Source organism: Neofelis nebulosa, chromosome 7 (genome assembly GCF_028018385.1).
Source record: "Neofelis nebulosa isolate mNeoNeb1 chromosome 7, mNeoNeb1.pri, whole genome shotgun sequence".
Taxonomy (NCBI): domain Eukaryota; kingdom Metazoa; phylum Chordata; class Mammalia; order Carnivora; family Felidae; genus Neofelis; species Neofelis nebulosa.
The window spans coordinates 22,294,681-22,310,646 of record NC_080788.1 but is presented as its reverse complement, the minus strand read 5'-3'; the positions used below and the strand labels follow the sequence as shown (position 1 = coordinate 22,310,646).

At 44.0% G+C, this 15,966-nt stretch overlaps 1 protein-coding gene across 2 annotated transcripts in view; it reads left to right on the top strand.

Annotated features, from left to right (window-relative positions):
• Positions 1-15,966, top strand: part of OTUD7A (OTU deubiquitinase 7A) — a 391,197-nt gene that overhangs the window by 347,500 nt on the left and 27,731 nt on the right. For both annotated transcript variants that reach the window (XM_058736847.1, XM_058736845.1), the window contains 2 exons: positions 12,227-12,354; positions 14,294-14,443. In XM_058736847.1, coding sequence (XP_058592830.1) covers positions 12,227-12,354; positions 14,294-14,443 — 278 coding nt within the window. The remainder of the gene's footprint in view (positions 1-12,226; positions 12,355-14,293; positions 14,444-15,966) is intronic.

The window sequence follows — 15,966 nt, the reverse complement described above, 5'->3', positions numbered from 1 at the left end:
AATGAATTGGGCTACATTCTTTTTATGGGATACTACTCATCAATAAAAAGAAACAAACTGATACACACAAAAACTTTCATGAAACTCACAGACATTCTGCTGAATGAAAAGTCAAATCTCAAAAAGTTATGTGCTGTATGTATGATTTCATTTATATGACATTATCCAAAAAATTAAAACTATCAGGATAGGGAACAGATCAGTGGTTCGTATACTTACATATAGATGTTCAATTTTCCAATATCATTTGTTGAAAAGACTATCCTTTCATCATTAAAACCCTTTAACATTTGTCAAAAAATAATTGGTGTTATTTTTGTATGTATTTCTTTTCTGGATTCTCTATTATTTTCCACTGGAATTTGTGTCGATCTTTTGACAATATCACCCTCTTAATCGGTGTTACTTTGTAATAAGTCTTGAAACTGATTAGCATCATTCCTCCAACTTTCTTCTTTTTTAGTATTTTTAGTTTGGGGGAGGGGTTGTTTTGTTTTGTTTTGCTTTCCCATATAAATTTGTAGAATCCACTTATCTGTATCTGAAAAATATCCCAATGGCATTTTTATTAGTATTGCATTAAATCTATACCTGAATTTTGGGAAGATTGAAATCTTTACAATGTTGAGTCTTCTAACACATCTTTTTTCATGTGTTCGAGGGATACAGTATGTCTCTCCATTTATTTAGATTTTTTTTTAAAAATGTGCATTCATTTTGAGAGAGAAAGAGAGCATGTACACATGCAGAGCTGGAGCATAGAGAGAGAGGGAAAGAGAGAGAATCCCAAGCAGGCTCCATGCTGACAGCGCAGAGCTCGACACAGGGCTCTAACTCACAAACCGTGAGATCATGACCTGAGCCAAGGTCAAGAGTCAGATGCCTTAACCGACTGAGATACCCAGGCACCCCTAGATCTTTCTTGCTTTGTTCAATCAGTGTTTTATAGTTTTTAGCATGTAGGTCCTATACATGTTTTATTCAGTTTATACCTGAGCAGTTCATTTGGAGCTACTATAAATGATAGTGTGTGTGTGTGTGTGTGTGTGTGTGTGTGTGTGTGTGTGTGTTTTAATTTAGGTTTGCAATAGCACATTGCTAGTTATAGAATTGCGATTGATTTTTGTGTTGGCTTTGTATTCTGTGACATTACTACACTCATTTATTACATCTATGAGACTTTTTTTGTAGATTCCTTCAGATTTTCTCCATAGAAATTCATATCATCTGTTAGCAGGGATAGTTTTCTTTCTTCCTTTCTAGCCCTTATACCTTTATTTTTCTTGACTTACTGCACTACTTAGAACTTCTAGTACCATGCTGAATATGCATGGTAAGAGAGGACATCCTTTCCTGGTTACCAATGTTAGTCAGAAATCTTTATTAATATGACGATAAAGGTTTTGTAGGTATCTTTTATCAGGCTGAGGAAGTTTACTTCTACTCCTTTTGTTGCAAGTTTCTATAATTAATTAATGTTGAATTTTATCAAAAGAATTTTCTACGTAAATTAATATGATCATGTGGGAGTTTTTCTTCTTTAATTTACAGCTTCCATTTTATCATATTTCCCCTGTACACCATGTGTTTGTTGTTGTTCCTCTGTTCTTCCTGATCTTTTTTTCAGTGTTTTTAAAGTCTTGATTTAACTATTGTGATTTTGACTATGTTTCTTTATATGTTTCGTAAATGGTTTTAAATTGCAATATACATTCCTTAAGCAATCTTTTTTGGAATTGATATTTTACGTCCAGTGAAAATTACTTCAAGTGGCATTCAGAACCCTTACTACCATATAGGCCCCTCATCCTCTCCCTTTATGTTATAATTTTGTTATATGTTACATCTACATACCTTGAATAGCCCATAAGCCAATATTATAATTTTATGTGAATCTTCAAATATATATTAAAGAACTCAAGAATAAAGGAATTGTCTAGTATATTGTGCAGATCATGAGCATTTCTGTTGCTCTTCCTTCATTTTTGACATTCCAGCTTTTCTTCTGGTATCATTTTCTTTCTATCTGAAAATGTTCCCTAAATTCTTTTAGAAAGATTTGCTGCTTATGAATTCTCTAACTTTTCCTTCATTTGAGAATGTCTTTATTTTACCTTCATACCTGGAGGATATTTTTATTGAGTACAGAATTCTAGTTTAACATTCTTTTCTTACATCACTTCAGAAATTTTACTCCCCCTCCATCTCTCTTCCATGGTTCATGGTGAGAAATTTGCAGTCATTCAAATAATTGTTTCTCTGTTGAATGTATCACCTTTTTCTGGCTGCTTTCAACAAGTTTTTCTCCATCTTTAGATTATAACATTTTATTTTGATGTGTCTGGATTTCTAGAGGTTTGTCCTCTTTAGTTCTTTGAGCTTTTTGAATCTATCGATTTGTATTTTTGCCCAACTTAGTAAGCTTTCCATTACTATTTCTTTAATTTAGTGGGTGGAGTACTGTACTCTTTCTCTTCTTCTGGGACTCTGGTAATATAAATGTTAGACATTTGGCATTGTCTGACAGGTCACTGAGGGTCTCAGTTTTTCAATCTTCTCATCTTCAGACTGAATCATTTCTATTGATCTGCCTTCAAATTTACAGACTCTTTTTCCTTCATCTCCATCTGGTATTGACTTCATTCTGTGAATTTCTTTATTCTACTTATTGTATTTGGGGGCTCTAAACTTTCCATTTGGTTTTCCTGATATCATACCATATTGGTTCATACCATAGGGTTCAACCTGCCTTCCCTGGGGTATGGTTACCATGTCAGTTAAGTTTTCAAAGCCTTCGTTGTCCTATTCGGCTGCATTACTCAGTCTGTGACCTGGGTATGATCTATTCAGTCAGTCCTCAGAGCCTTTGGAATTCTGATTAGGACCAAACCTATACATGCTCAACTTGGGGTTGGGGGGGGGGGGAGGGGAGTCCAGGAGTTAATAGATAACCTCACAAGGTTGTTTTCTCAAGTTTTCCCTTTCCATAATTTTCCAGGTACTTTTTGGTTGCCTGGGACTCCCTTTTCTGTCCTCCAGCCAGAATTCTAGGTTACAGCACTCTGCCATATAATTCTGAGACTGCACCTGTATCCTGGGTCAGATGGCCAGAGGACAGAGAGGGGGGAAATGCTACACAAAATGAGGGAGGGAGGACACCTGGGTGGCTTAGTCAGTTAAGCATCCAACTTCAGCTTGGGTCATGATTTCATGGTTCTTGAGTTCAAGCCCCACATCAAGCTCTTCTGCTGCCAGCCCACTTCCGATCCTCTGTCCCCCCACCCCTCTCTCCCTCTGTCCCTCCCCTGCCCATACTCTCTCTCTCTCTCTCAAAAATAAACATTTTTAAAATTATTTTAAAAATTAAAAAAATTAAAATTAAAAAAAAGGGATCCCCCTGCCCAACCTCTTGGCATCACAGATTCACTGATCATTGAGGAAGTTTCCTCTCTCTTAGATTTTTAGCTCTCAGAGTCATCTGTTGTGGCCTCGGCTACTGCCTGCAGGAAACTTCTGAGAGTTGGAGCATGAGAGAAAGAGGAGAAGAAAAATGGGTGTTTCTATGCTCTACTTGAGCTTTAGTAGTTCCTACTCTCACTCCCAAACTAGAGGACACCTTCTTCCCCCTCACCAGTGTCCACTCATGGGTTTCAGCTGTGTTGCATTCACATCTGGGAACACTAGAGGGTAAAAAAAAAATGTAAATTTAGTGTTCTTCCCCAACCCACTTGCTACTATATACTTTCCACAAACTTCCGGTAACTCCTCTGTGCATTCTCTCCAGGTGGGAGGATTGTGTTCAGGAGGAGAGAAGGGGTGGAGTATTCTTACTTCATCTGCACAGGCAGCAAGAATCAGACATGAGTTACAGACTGGAGTTTGGATGTGGCAGAGGAGATGAAACAGAAAGAGTTCTAGATCAACAGAGCATGTGGGGTGGATGTGGTAGGCTGAGAGGGGCCTTGGCAACCTGTGCCCGCACTACTCCTTACCCACATCCCCCCTCCAATATGTACACACATCAGAAGACATTCCTATCAAGTTAACAGTTGAGCATTTTCTTAATCCTAATTCTGCCACATCCATTATATGGATGACAAGTTATATGATTTGGGGAAGATGCCACATCCATTATATGGATGACAAGTTATATGATTTGGGGAAGATTCAGCTGTGCTCCAGCACTTACTGTTGGGGGTAAGTGGCCTGTGCCAAGACTTTTACACATTCTCATTGTATCAAAACTAATCTGAATGAATGACAGGGCTTTCCATGCAGGAAATCCCTTTGATATGCTCGGTCTTCCTCACTTGGAGACCATTAGGAAGGGCACTCTCTTGAACTGATGTTTCCATTCGGTGTTCTTGTTCTGGAACATCTTTGACCCCCACAGGGTAACTTATATGCCAAGTTCTCCCCTAAAGCTTTATGTGTTTTGTTGCAATCTCACCAGCAACTCAGAAGCTCCACAATGCCATTCTGATTCAAATTTTGGGAAGTCATAACCCTAAAGACATAGATTTCTAGGTGCTTCTATTTTCATCCTGTTTACTTGCATGTCAGTAATGGAATGACCATGGGGCACCTGGGTGGCTCAGTCAGTTAAGCATTCAACTTTTGATCTTAGCTCAGGTCATGATCTCACAGTTTGTGAGACTGAGCCCTGCACTGGCCTCTGCACTGATAGCGTGGAGCCTGCTTGGGATTCTTTCTCTCTGCCTCCCTCTCTTTCTCAACATAAATAAACAAACTTAAAAAAAAAAAGAATGGAATGATCGTGAAAGGGATTCAGCTATTTTTGTGTGAGAAGTGGTCTATGGGATAAGAAAAGGAAGAATGTGTTTATAAGCCTCTCAAAGTTTACTTTGTCAAAGGATATATGCATTTTATTGTATTTTAAACTCTAGTAACATGGATTGTGTCTGTGACCCCACATCTCAGAGGACTGGGGGATATAGCACCTCTGCACTGTCTCTTTAAAGTACTACTTGTTTGTGCTCTACCCAAAGAAATGTTGCACTATTGTGCACGTCATTCTGTCTTGAGCCCCTGCCTCATCCAGGGCTCATATATGTTTTATATTGTCTCCTCATTCAGACTGCAATATCTTGAGGTACAGCTAAACCCAGTGGTTCTTTTTAATTCTCTTCCAACCCCAGCTTAGTGCTGGTCATCCATTGCTGTGCTATGTATGTACATACAGAGTTGGATCCAGGAGCAGCAGACATAGAGCTGACCACTTGTGCCCCCACACACACCCAGGGGAGACATTCCTGCCCAGGTCCTGTAATACTAGTACCCAAACCTGACCTGTTAGAAGGCAGGGAGCAAAGGCCAGCCCTGAAGGTCCAAGTAGTCACCCCTTTGGCCTACTAGGAAACCAGAGTAGGGTGCTCTGACCTCAAAGGATCTGGATGTCCTAGGAATCAGGGAAGGACAACATTGGCAGGCGGGAATTAGAGCCGTGTCATCTACTGAACACACTTATGTGTTACATTATGTTATGTGTCAAGCAGGGCTGTGAAGCTGTCATTAATATGGCAAATGACAGATCCAGAAGCTGAGATTCAGAAAAATTAGGTCAGTTCCCAAAGTCCCACAGCCCACAAAAGAGAGCCAGAATCCAAACTTAGAACTGACCAAAAACATAAACTCACACTCTTAACAAATGCAAAACAGGTATAGAGAGCAGGAATTAACAACTTATCTTGACATTTATAATAAAAATAACTTGTTCTTTAACCTTTTATAAAAGAAAAGCTTACTTGTTCTCCATTTGATGACACAGGTTAAGTGGAAGCTGACAAGCTCTTAAAACAGAAAAAGAGACACAGAAAAGGGAGCCTGAGGACCCCTGGGCAGCCCCCACAGGGCATCTTGTGTCCTGGTTCCCCACTTCTTTTGTGTGTTTCTCAGTCTGCTTTCCCTCTGAAGTTGTTTCTGCAATCTCATTGTTATGTTTATGTAACTTTGTAGTGTGTTTACTGCATTTCTTTTTTATTGGCCTTTTCCAGAAATACCTAGAATCCTAAATTTCATGACGCACAGTCTCAGAGGTAGGAATTTAAGTCTTTTAAGGAAAAATAAGGGGTGTTTCCCTGCTGCAAGGGGCCCACACCCCAGTCTGGCACTCCACAGCCAGGGGTTGGCTTCTCATCAGAAAAGAAGCTTTCTTGTGACTATTCCTTAAAGTTCTATGACTTCCACCAGCAAACCAAGCAGAAAAAGCATTTGTTCACCTAAGGAGTTCTCACATTTGCAGATGTAGAATCCAGGTCAAATTTTTAAAGACTTTCCTAATTAAAAATAAGACTAAAGTCAACTTTTCATCTATCAGGAGCTTCCTACCTATAGAAACCACCTTTTGTCATTGTGTTTATTAATATCTGGCAGTTTCTTACTTGATTGTCTGGGTTTTTTAAGCTTATTTATTTATTTTGAGAGAGAGAGAGAGAGAGAACACAAGTGGGGGAGGAACAGAGAGAGGAAGAGAGAGAATCCCAGCAGACTCCATACTGTCAGCACAGAGTCCAACAAGGGGCTCAAACTCATGTACTGTGAGATCATGACCCAAGAGTCAGATGCTTAACCAACTGAGCCACCCAGGCACCCCTCGATCATCTGTAAATTGAGTTTTTCCACCCCTAGACACACATGACAGTGCTATACCCCTCACAGATACTCAGTAAATATTCATCACATGACTGACCCCAGGTTATCAATTCCAAGCAGTAAGATGAGTCCTCAACCCCAAGCCACCTGGCTGCTGTTGAGAAGCTCTTGTCAGAGCCTGAAACCCACTTGGCCCCTTCAAAGTGCTGGGAGTGTCTGCCATTCTTCAGTCTTAGCTTCCCAGGCCATAGCTCTTAGCAGAACCCCTGCTGCCTACACTGTGCCTTAGGAAATCTCTTGAGAAGCTGCCCTCTAGTCAGACACAGCCCCTGGCCAGGTGCAAAGGCTCACAGCAGGCACAGACTGGCTTCAGCTGTTCACATCAGGGCTTCAGCCCTGGCTCCTAATCTCTAGCCCCCTGCATCTACATGCCAGTTTATCAAAGGTGTTGTCATGGCTCCAAGCCCTGCCTGGGAGAGAGGCTTGAGTCCAACCATTCAGAAATGCTGCTGGTGATGCACATGCATGAGGAGTGCTGCGCAGCTGGGAGAAGGGGAGGACCCCACATACTGGACTGAAGGCATCTCTGAGATGCACTGTTAAGGAAAAAGCAGGGGTCAGAAGAGCAAGCGTAATGCCCCATCTTATACCTAGAGGTAGAGGGAAGTGTGTATATGTGTAAAAATCTAAATATTTTGATCTTATGTCTTTAAATGGAAGGGCACACCAAAAACTAATAACTACATCACCATCAATGGGGTGACTATACAACTTCTCATCCAAGCTAGTACATTTTGGAGAGGGAGGTGGGTACTATCCACCCAAGATTCATAAACCAGGACTTTCCTGAGCAAAATGGGAGATGTGGTCACCCTATCTGAGGGAGAGGCACACAGGGGAGGGGGGTGTCGGTCCTAGGAGGCCTATGCCCAAGCTGCCCCTCCGTGTAATCTGATGACTGCCCTTGGGCAAGACCCTGCCAGCCTCCCAGATTGGCTTCCTTGTCCATGACACAGGCTCTTGCTGAGTGGTCTCCAAGGGTTGTGACTACCATGTAAGCCAGGGCACCTCCAAATCTGCACTGTACTTTTCACTCCTGCCACCACCCTCTGTGGCCTGAGATACCATCTGGACCTCACTCCACTACCTTTGCTTTGTGGTCCTACCTGAAGAAGACTCCCAGCCCAGTGTCTTCCCTGGTTGTCATCCCCAAGGGGTTTTCACTGGGTGGATGATGTGGCCCTATTCTCAGGACTTCTCTCTTCCCAGGTATACACTGAAGAAGACGTGATGAGTGTGCATGTGTTATATCACAGAGCACGTTAGGAAGTTCTTGGGGCATGCGGTCTCTTTGAGAATGAATTCGTTATATTTGCATGTTAGCCTTCTTACCAGCAAACACCAATTAAGTGCTTTAGGGATTTTTACATTTCTTTTCCCAAAGGCCAGATTCTGTTTACAATCCCAGGTTTAGCATTTGTTCAGTGAGCTCACAGAAATATGATGTTAAGCCCCTAGGTAAAAAGTGTAAGAGAATATTCAGTATTGGTTTCACTAGAGCTGATTTTTGCCAGTGGGCTCAATGCCAGTAATTCACACAGGCAGGTCACAGTTCCAAAGTCCTGTCCCAGAAATCCTATTTGCACCATGGAACAGCCTAAGGAGTTGCTGAGCTGATTTTCTCAGCCTACGTTCAACAGAACAATGACACTGGGGCTCCAGAAGCACTGGAGCATGGCAGTGGTCTTGAGGGGTAAGTGCAAGAACTATCACCCACTCCCAGTTCAAACTCACTCCCTAAACCATTTAAGCAAGCAGCTGGAAGCAAGGAGAGAAGGATGTTATGATTCTCAGGCTGCCTCCAGGATGCAGCTGGGAACTTCTCTGCTGCCTTCTGGGTCACTGAAGGTTCACAGTTGATCTTTGACTCAACTGGTGTGAAGAAAGGTCGCTGTGCTCCAGGCTCTCCTCCATCACCCTCTCCCAACATGACTCAACTCTGTGCTCCAGCCCTAGCACAGAACCAGGGATGGACAGACAGATAGATGGGTGGGTGGATGGATGGATAGGCAAGTGAATGGATGGGTGGATGGATGGATGGATAGATGGATGGAAGAATGGATGGTGGGTAGATGGATGGGCATATATGGACAGGTGGGTGGATGGACAGATGGATGGATATGTGTGTGGATGGCTCAACAGACAGATAGAGGGACAGATGTCACTTGAAGGCCTCTGCTGTGCCTTTTATCATGCCAGCATATACTAAGTGCTCAGCAGATATTGGCTGGTTTTTCAGTTTGAAATACAATGGCTCTACTTTAAATTTTGCATGAATGGAATGGTGTGGCAGTACAATGGTGCCTCATACTAGGTCAGCCCTTGTGCTGTTGCTGCAGTGAGGCCCCTTCTGCATAGCTATTCAGACACCAGAGTGATCATGAAGTGAAGGTGCAACTGACAACCCAGGGCTGAGAGAGCTACCCATCACCTTGCTATTTCTTCTTCTCAGCATTAATATCTGACTCTCTGATGCCTCATCTCCTTCCAGTGCTTACCTCTCCATCCACTGGATTAGGGAAGAAATGACACTCCACATTTCTTACTGGGATATTTTTCTGAGTATGCAGGCTATAGTTCTTTGTTCCCTCCTGTCCATTACTAATTACTATCTTGTTCAAATGTCCACTTGCCTGCTCACTTACTGTGTGACAGGGACAAGCAAGCAGCTGATGGAAGCATTTGAACCTCACACACCCGGCAGCCTCCCTCTGAGCTATGGCTGGGCAGGATAATCACCTGGGTTTTTTTAAATGCACACCCATGAGCATTGTGTTTAGACTTACCATGTATATGTGTATTTAAAACACTCATTTTCCATTTCTCTTCCCTTCCTGAAAAATTCATCCCTAAAGCTATACAGTGTGGCAAAGCAAGGTGAGTATCTGCAGTGGGCAGGCAGGGCATCAGCAGGAACCAGAGGATCAAAGTCAGAGCGTCAGAGCCAGCAGGGTGAAGAGGACAACTTGGGGGTGGGGTGGCACCAGAGGTGTGGAGTTTCTTACATATGGAGAGATTGATCGAGTAAGGAAAAGAGTTTAAGACTAATAGAAACCAAGTTCCTCACTGTTGGAGAAGGGAGTTATGAGTAGAAATAACTTTGGGGTGTTATATTGGAATTGGAGGTATCCATGGACTCAAAGTTAGCTTAGAGATGACAGATGAAAGTATCTGTGTACATGTATGAGTGCACATAGAACACACATATCCATTCACTGAGTCTAGAAGCAGTGACATCCCAATAGTGATGATCATATTTTGACTTCTACACACCATTATCCACTATTAAAAAAAAACCTCCTTGGAGAAATGGCTGAATCCAGGGCTGAGACAGAGAAGGTACAAGATGAAACTGAAACTGCACCATATTCTTATGTCAGAAGTCAGGGAAGCACTCTGAACAATGATGGGGCTGAGTCACAAGGACACAGCTTGAATGAGCCACACTAACACAATCAGGACACATCTGAACATCAAAATAATCACTAATAGATTATAATTCATTGGATAAAATAGAAACCAGAAATACATAGTGATATCAATAAATGCATAAAAATTTGGTGAGGAGTAGGCTATGTGCACAGATTTGAAATTCCTCCCCACAAAATTCTTATTAATTACAGAGGAGAAATGAATAGCTCTGTAGGGGGAAGCCTGGCAGATGGCCTGAAGGCAGTGGCCCAAGTCAACATTACCAATAATGGGACAGCCCAAAGGCCCAGACCACCTGATAGGATGCTGTGAGGACACAACATAATTCAATACAATCTGATCACATCAGGGAAAAGATGAACCCAGACTAAGGACATGCTACAAAATACCAGGCCCATAGTCTTCAAAAGTGTCAAAGTCGTGAAAGTCAAGGAAACCCTGAGATATGTTCCAGACCAAAGGAGTCTAAAGAGACACCACAACTAAAAGCAGCATGCTGGAGTCTTCATTTAAAAGGCATTTTGGGGGCAGTTTGCAGATTGGGATCTGTCAGGGTGGTTAGATCTATCAGTGTATTAGTAATTGGACATACCCTTGATTTTGATGACTGTGCTGTAGGAGAATGTTCTGTTCATAGGATGTGTGCCTAAACTTTTCCAAGGTTTTAGGATTTCAGATGGGCAATTTACTTTCAAATGATTCCAAACAACGACAACGAGTAATTTATACTATATGTGCAACTTTTTTTCATCTTTTGGTTGCTGCCAAATATTTTTAAGTAAGGTATTTTGAATCATCAAAAATAAACAAACTTAAAAAAAATACGTACAATAATAACCACAAAACTTCCCAGGTGATTGATGCATTCCTGAATAGTTTTTGTTCTAGAAGTAACTCAAGCAGGGGCGCCTGGGTGGCTCAGTTGGTTAAGAGTCTGACTTCAGCTCAGGTCATGATCTCACAGCTTGTGGGTCTGAGCCCCATGTCGGTCTCTATGCTAACAGCTCATAGCCTGGAGTCTGCTTCAGATTCTGTCTCCTCTGCCCCTCCCCCACTCATGCTCGCTCTCTCTCTCTCTCTCTCAAAAATTTATATTAAAAAAAATTTTTTTAAGTAATTCAAGCAGTAAGCTGTGGGCTGTGAATGTAGAGCTCTTTCCTCAGGCTACCCAACCCTGGATTCTCCAACAGAGCCTCACTTGCTAGCTCTGGTCCCACTTGCTCCAGTCCTCACAGACCTCCCTCAGTTAATTCTGGGCATGCCCCAAGTGCTCAGGAAGAAGTCCAAGTGCCACCTGAGAGACTTGTCTCAATGCTGCCACCTGGGCTAGCACTACAGATCCTACCGAGGCCCCATCAAGCTGTGAGCTCTGACTTTCTCATCTCATTGGGCTCTTTCCTTGCTTGGGGTGGCCTGGTTGTTGAAGGACATCAAGGCTACAGTCTTCTGCCCCAATATCTGAGTTCTAAGTGAAAGAATTTCTTGGAGGCAGCTCTTTCTCTGAGCCTCAGACATGAGTCAGTCATGTGAGCTCCAGTGGGTCCAAGTAGCCTGGGTTGGGCATTCAGGGTCACTCCCCTGTTGCTCTGAGAATTGAAACACAGGCAACCTTCTCACTCCCTTTTCTGTCAGGGGAACTATTTCCTAGAAAGGCACTCAGATCTTTGTATCAATGCCTCCCTCCCAGCCCACCTGATGTGTGCAGGCACACCTGTGCCCCTAATGGGTAAGGTTCAACTCAAGCTGCTGGATATAGTAATGGACCAAAATAGAAGTCTCCACCCCTCCAGCCCCCACCGCATCCTTGTTCAGTGCCCCAGATAACTAGCCCCCATGTTGCCATGTGCTCTGGGTGGGCTGCCTCTGCCACCTTGTCTTAAAGGTGGCAAGCAGCCATCACAGGCAGCTTCTTTCCTATCATCCCCTGAGACCACTCAATGCAGGGTGAGATGAGGTGCTGGGGCTTATGTCTTTGCCATCAGTGGATGGCATGGCAGGGAGCTGGCTTCAGAGGGCCTCAACAGGCAGGGTCCATAGAGGTAAGATCTGGATGGAAGATACTGCCTTCAACATCCCCGACATCCCAAACCCTAACTCAGGCTTGCTTTGCTTTGTCTCCTAGTGTGGACAACTCTGAGGACCCCGTGTATGAGAGTCTAGAGGAGTTCCATGTGTTTGTCCTCGCCCACATATTAAGAAGACCAATAGTTGTCGTAGCAGATACAATGTTGAGAGACTCAGGTGGAGAAGGTAAGTTCATACGTAATAAAACGGCCATGTAGGACTCATGACCCAGAAAACATAACATCCCTATTAAGGAAGAGACAGCCTAATGTACAAGTTGAGGCTCCCAGAAGGCCACAGAGCATTATTCTGTGAAGATGAAGATTATAGTATTTCTCCTCAATTTCATGTGTTTCTTTTTCTTTCCCAGTGGCAGGAGGGTTTACTCCTGGCCATCCACCCAGCCTTCTATGCTTTGTGTCGATGGCAAGTGGCCGTGAGAAATCTGTCTGAGTGTCAGCTGGAATGAAGCCCTGAGGGCTAAAGCCTTGAAGAAACCAGGTCAACCCAGGGCAGTAGGTGCCTGTGGCTGGTCCTCCCTCCAGCCTTTCTGCCCAAGCAAGTGGCAAGGCCACTTCCAAAGTTCACAGGGCAGCCACACTCTCAAAAGAGTAGGGAAAGAGGAGAGGTCAGGGAAGGTGGGCCAGGAAGGTCACCCCCTGTGCAACTGCCCCTGCCACTCAGCAGAACTTCCCAGGTCCAGCCCCTCCCAGACTTTTCACTTTCCCTTTGCTTCCATCACTAGCACAAGCCAGTCCCTTTTGGTGCCATGTTTCCCTTTGGTCACTTCTCAAAAAGTCTCCTTGCCAGGTAAATGCCAGACAGTGACTATCCCCCAGCCTAACTTAAATTTAAACCTGAGCCTTAACAAAAGTCATGGGTCTTTCAGAGTGTCCTACAAATTAGGACAAGGCTCTTCTTGCTGAGTCACAACTGCCAAAGGAAGTCTAATGGGGCCATGGTTGTCACAGTGGAAGGACATTGGTCCTGACCAGTGCCACCTCCTTCCCTGTGCAGGCAGCAACATGGTGTTTGTTCTCTCTGGGTACAAAGCCAGGACTCTCACTAGGGTCTCTGGGCACATAGACGTGTACCCATCAGATCCCACAAGGCTGGGTCCATGTTTCCTTCAATGCTACCTGTGCTCAATGGAGCAGCCCTCTCCAAGTGGGCCTACCCCACCTCTCAACCCGTGGGCAGAATCACAACTAAATCTAATGTGGATAAAGCAGGGCTGGTGGAAGGAAACCTGAGAGTTCCTCAAAAGCATCACAGAAGCTGTTTTTGCCTGCATTCAACTCACAGAAATACAGTGAGTGAGTCACTGACTCCAAAGCCAAGAGAGACAAGGTTTTTATTAAGAAGTAGATGCTGTAGCAGGGCAGATATTTCCAGAGGTTGTTCTGTTTCAGTGAGGGTTTAGGCTCTCATCCCTCCCTTTGATGAGTAAGGAAATGAACATGATTGTGTCCCAATTGCTAAAGAAGCCAATCCTCATCTCCCATTTCCCATCTGACTCACAACTTGGTGCTGGAGTTTTCTGGTTGGTTCCTTTGGACTCAACAGAAGAGCTTCTCAAAATATAGAACAAGAAAGCTCTCGAGAAGCACAGATATCATTCTGTATATAAATGCTTTAATGAACATAAGGAGAGGAAGAAGCTCATCCAGAAAAACATGGATTTCCAGGCAGTGTTCAGTGCATGTCACTGCTGACTGTTGTGAGCTCTTGGTCATCTGTGTAGGTCTCAGGGCAGCAGGCCATCCCTGGGAAAATCACAGTGAAAAGCTCTCAGCCCTGTCCCTTTTGTCCCCAGTGTGCAGCCTGACAAGGCACAAGGATGAGCAAGAAGGACTCTGCCATGGAGACAGGAGGGAGTGAGGGGTTCCCTGAGCATGCATGGGGCTCCAGGTCTCATCCACCTAGTACCTGTGAGCCTCAGTTCTCTCATCCATCACCAGATGGGCAACACCTAGCTTACTGCCTTGAGAACATCAGCCCAACAGTGGCTGATGATCTAAAGCTGATGACCCTCCCTTCTGCCCCACCACCTCATGCAAGGTGGTAAGGGATGCCACTTAGGTCCTCTTCAGGCTCCACATGCTCTCACCATTTCTGTCCACAGCATTTGCTCCAATCCCATTTGGAGGGATTTACCTGCCTTTGGAGGTACCTCCCAACAGGTGCCATTGCTCACCTCTGGTTCTTGCCTATGATCAAGCGCATTTCTCTGCCCTGGTGTCCATGGAGCAGAGAGATCAGCAAAGAGAACAAGGTATGCCTGCTGCTTCCTGAGACACAATGTACAGGGCAGGGGTGGGCACAGAAGGGCATGGGGAGGCAGAATGTGGGGTTGTCTGTGGGGAGCACACCCATGCACATTCAGTAACAATGGATTTTGTGTGTATATGGATAAATGAGTATGCACATGCAAATGTTGCAAATGCACATGTCATTGGAAATAACAATGTCAAAGACAACTTTAAATTTCAAATACAAAGCAAATTAATTCCTACCACACTTAAATAGCCTTTAATGTTTTTCCCTTTCACATCTATGTACATTTATAATTCATCTTAGATGTAAACTCTTTAGGTCCCTAGAGCAGGGGCCTGCAAACTATGGCCCCACTGCCTATTTTTATAAATAAAGTTTTATTAGAACACAGCCATATTCATTCATTGACATATTATCAGTGGCTATTGCTTTGCACTATAGGGGCAAAACTGAGTAGCAGCCACAGAAACCATGTGGCTTGCAGAGCCTAAAATATTTACCAAGTAGAGCATTATGGAAAAACTTTGCCAACCTCTGCTCTAGAGTAAGCTTTTGAATCAAAACGTTGATATTCTCTTTCAAATTGCTGCAGCTTTTTCCCTAAGTAGTTGTTTCAGTGCTGCAGACAGGCCCACCAGGCCAGCCCCACAGGCTGTGCACTGCACAGTTTCAGGCCACCACCAGTCAGATGCTCATGTGGAACCTGTCTTCCATCTCTGTGATATGTGTCTTTGCTGTGGAAATGGCAGGATTCTGATTAGAATGGATGCTGTTTTCTCATGTTAACTAGTGGCTAGCTGAGTGAGAGGGGGAAACTCATCCTCCTCTTGTCAATCCTGCTTCTGCTTTAAACAGAGAATCCCCAAGAGACTAAAGGACAGGCAGGACTGACAGTTTCAGGGTCCCTGCCTTTGGGTGTGGTCTCCAGAAATGCATGGTGGCTAGCCAGGCAGTGATGTGAGTCCTGGAAGGAAAAGGAAAGCAGGGTTGTGGCCAGCTGTAATGGGAAAATCACATCATTTTTCCGTATCATTGACAGACATCTCATTTGGGTCATGGAAAACAGTATTTAGCCATGAAGGACTGAGAGGCATCTTTGCCTTTTCTGTTGTCTGTCAGCCTTTTGGCCTTTGTGGGTTTTAGCTCTCCTCAGAGCTTACCACAGCCCTTGGGCGATGTGGGGGCCCTTTCTCAGGACTTGGGATCCCAGCCAGGATCGAGGCCACTCCATCCAGGCTCCCCAGAGACTCTCTGCAGTTAGGGAAGATAAAAGTCTCAGGGCTGGCATCCCTGGTTGCTGAACAGGGGGCTCAGACACCCAGCCCTGTTTTATATAGAAGACATTGAGCTCCTCCAGGCCTTCCAGATACTGTTTTGTGGTGTTTCAAGGTGAAAATGCAGGTGCCTTTCAATAAAAGGACGCATGAGGTGGGGCTGTGGTTCAGCTTCTCTCAGGGGAATGGTTGCAAAAGTGACTGTGGTTTCACCTCTGATGACTTGGTTTTCCCAAAGGGGTGTTTG